Genomic DNA, 2900 nt, shown 5'->3' on the forward strand with positions numbered 1-2900 from the left:
TCTGCTACGGAAATGTGTTTTAGCCATCAGTTCTACTACGCACACACACACACATACACACACACACCACATACACACACACACTGCACTGTACTTGCTCACTGCCAAAATTGGTCATGTGGGTCTCCCCCAGGAGAGGGGAGAGAGACTCAAAAGGACACACACATACATACATACATGCACACACACACACATGCACACACACACACACACACACACACACACACACACACACACACACACACACACACACACACACACACACACACATGCAAACACACACACACACACACACACAGGTGAAATCCAGATGGATCTAAGAATTGCACTCATACACACAGGTGCACGGGAAAAGACAATCTAAAAATATCTCGTATCTGACATACGAAAAATAAAGAAGCCGTAGCAACTTGCTGCAAGGTATGTCGCAACCACGTGGACCAACCATAAATTCTGCAATCAAACGGCAAATTGCATAATTGTTAAAGTTGTCACAGGAACGCGACTGCATTGTAATGGTATCACAATGTGTGTCAACCAGCTAATAAAGTTGCACGATAGTACTCTGGAGTAAGGAAAATACGCTACACACAACCAAAACAAGTGAACAGCGCAGAAGGAATAGCACCATCAAAAGGGACACTGAAAAACGTCAAGACGGGAACCAGAGAAAAGGATAAGCAAATTGAAAAGCAAACTAGCAAGGGTAGCAGCCAAGACAGAAAGGAGAAGTAACTAGTTACATAGATGTACAGAAGCCAGCACGCACATCACCACATCGAGAAGAGAAACTGACCATAAAACTGACCATAATTACACGGGGCAATTACCTGGAACCAGGCGGCGACAACCTGGGGCCAGCCAGGACAGAGCAGAAAGGCTCCCTGTACAAGTCTGGCTGAGCAGTGCAGTGTAGCGTACACGATGAGAGCGCACACCACTTGAGCGTGTGATCGTCCTCCTCGCCTCGGCTCTAGTTGTTGTTCTGGCTCTTCTCAAAGAACATGAAATCAATCAGGAACAGCGCTCCAAGCATGACACCCTTCATTTTCACGTCCAGATCCATTGGGAAGCTGATGCCGAAGTTGTCAGCGTCCGTGAACATTTCTTTCGCAAGACCGGACCACTGCTTCTGGATGAGGCCAACGTCCTGACCGTCGAGAGATCTCACTGGGTACTTGGGCGAGCATTCGCAGCATCCGATGCCGCAAATTGGCGTGTGAATACGCAGGACGTTCTGCTGGCTCGCGTCCTGGATCATGAAAGTCGGGTGCAGGCAGGCACAAGCCTCGGTCGATATGTAGCCGATGATGTTGCCTGGGGGGGCCTCCACCTCCATGTACGGACGCCAGCCGGCGCAACAGCAACTATGGCTGCAGCGAAGAGGTCGCTGCATGCACATCACCTCTTTGCCAGCGTTGTCGATGATGCTCATTTTGAATTCTCGGTTAGGGCCACAGCACTGGCGCTGGCAGCACTCGGACACCTCTGCAGCGAAGTACACTTGCTGACCAAGGGTGTTCTTCACCACGTATTTGTTTGCCTGCTCCCAACCAGTCAAGATTTCAAGAAGCTCGATTTTCTGATGAACAAGAAGCTGATCGATTTGCATCAAGTATTCGAGACCTGGAGGACAGTTGGCTGGTGCCTCGGGAGCTGGCATCCATTGAGCTTGTGACTGAGCCATGTTGAAGATCGGTTCACTACCGAACACTACAAGAAGAGAGCTCGAAACTGCTGCCAGCAAAGCAAATCAGACCTCCGACACGAACGCGTTGTAGATAACGGATTATAATATCTAGGGCCTGGGAGAAAATTTTGAGCGCAGGATTTTTGGCGCTGACACCTACTGTACCTGGAGTCTGGACACTACATGTACTGGCTGGTGCCACTACGCTGCCAGTAGATCTACTGGCACGGTGGCAGTGGCCCTTGTGAAGTAACAGTTGTGTACAGTCACGTAGATCTCTGACTCTGCATGGCCGAGCTGTGCAACGCCCCTAGTATAGCCCTGCGAGCTGCCTAGCCTAGCCTGCAGGCTCTCGGTCTCATGCAGGGTAGTCTGTGTGCACGTGTAGTGAAATCATAATGACCGACTGTCAACTCGTAGATGTACTGAGTCAGTACTGATGCATAGTAGGGTCATGTACTGATGTAGATCTACACCACTTCCCGGGACGGTCGACGGGCGGCGGGTCAGCTAATCCCAATGTTGAGTCTAGCGTATCGCGGACCTGCCACGCATATTATTCTGTACATCTAATCGTGACGTGCCTGATCTGTCTGAGCTGAGCTTGCCTTGGCGGCTTGTCCGCTTGAGCGCTCTCGAGCGCTGGTCCGCTGGACATCATTTCGACAGTCTGGTGGAGTGGTGGTGCAGCTGCACGGACTGCCTCTCTCCAAGACCCCATGGTGTCAGTGTCTGTGTACCATGCCCATGGTATACTGTCTGTACCTGTGAGCGTGAACAAAGACACACACACACCATGACCCATGTACACACACACACACACACCACACACACCATGACCCATGTACACACACACCATGACCCATGTACACACACACACACACACACACACACACACACACACACACACACACACACCACACCACACACACACACACACACACACACACACACATACACACCACACCACACACACACACACACACCTTTGACCTTTGACGCCCATCGCCGGAGGTGATGATAGCAATGCTACGGCAGAAGCCATAGCAACTTGTGCTGGGATTACACCATTCAACAGCTTGCAAGGCTGAAGAATTGACCGTCACTATTCAGCCTGGTCTACACCATACAGCTATTTGGAGTGACATTTTCTGGCCAGTGAATCCCTATTTTTGGTATTTTCATTTTTTTCTTTTTTTCCCCGCACACA

The 2900-nt window shown here is 50.3% G+C and overlaps 1 protein-coding gene across 1 annotated transcript; it reads right to left on the minus strand.

The window, feature by feature from the left end:
* Positions 1–315: 315 nt before the first annotated feature.
* Positions 316–1829, minus strand: LOC135810176 (phospholipid scramblase 2-like). The gene has a single exon (XM_065323649.1). It carries the CDS (start codon positions 1685–1687, stop codon positions 974–976), a length of 714 nt encoding a protein of 237 aa, XP_065179721.1. The 5' UTR covers positions 1688–1829; the 3' UTR covers positions 316–973.
* Between the last annotated feature and the right edge of the window lie 1071 nt (positions 1830–2900).

The sequence above is a fragment of the Sycon ciliatum genome, chromosome 2 (genome assembly GCF_964019385.1).
Source record: "Sycon ciliatum chromosome 2, ocSycCili1.1, whole genome shotgun sequence".
NCBI lineage: Eukaryota > Metazoa > Porifera > Calcarea > Leucosolenida > Sycettidae > Sycon > Sycon ciliatum.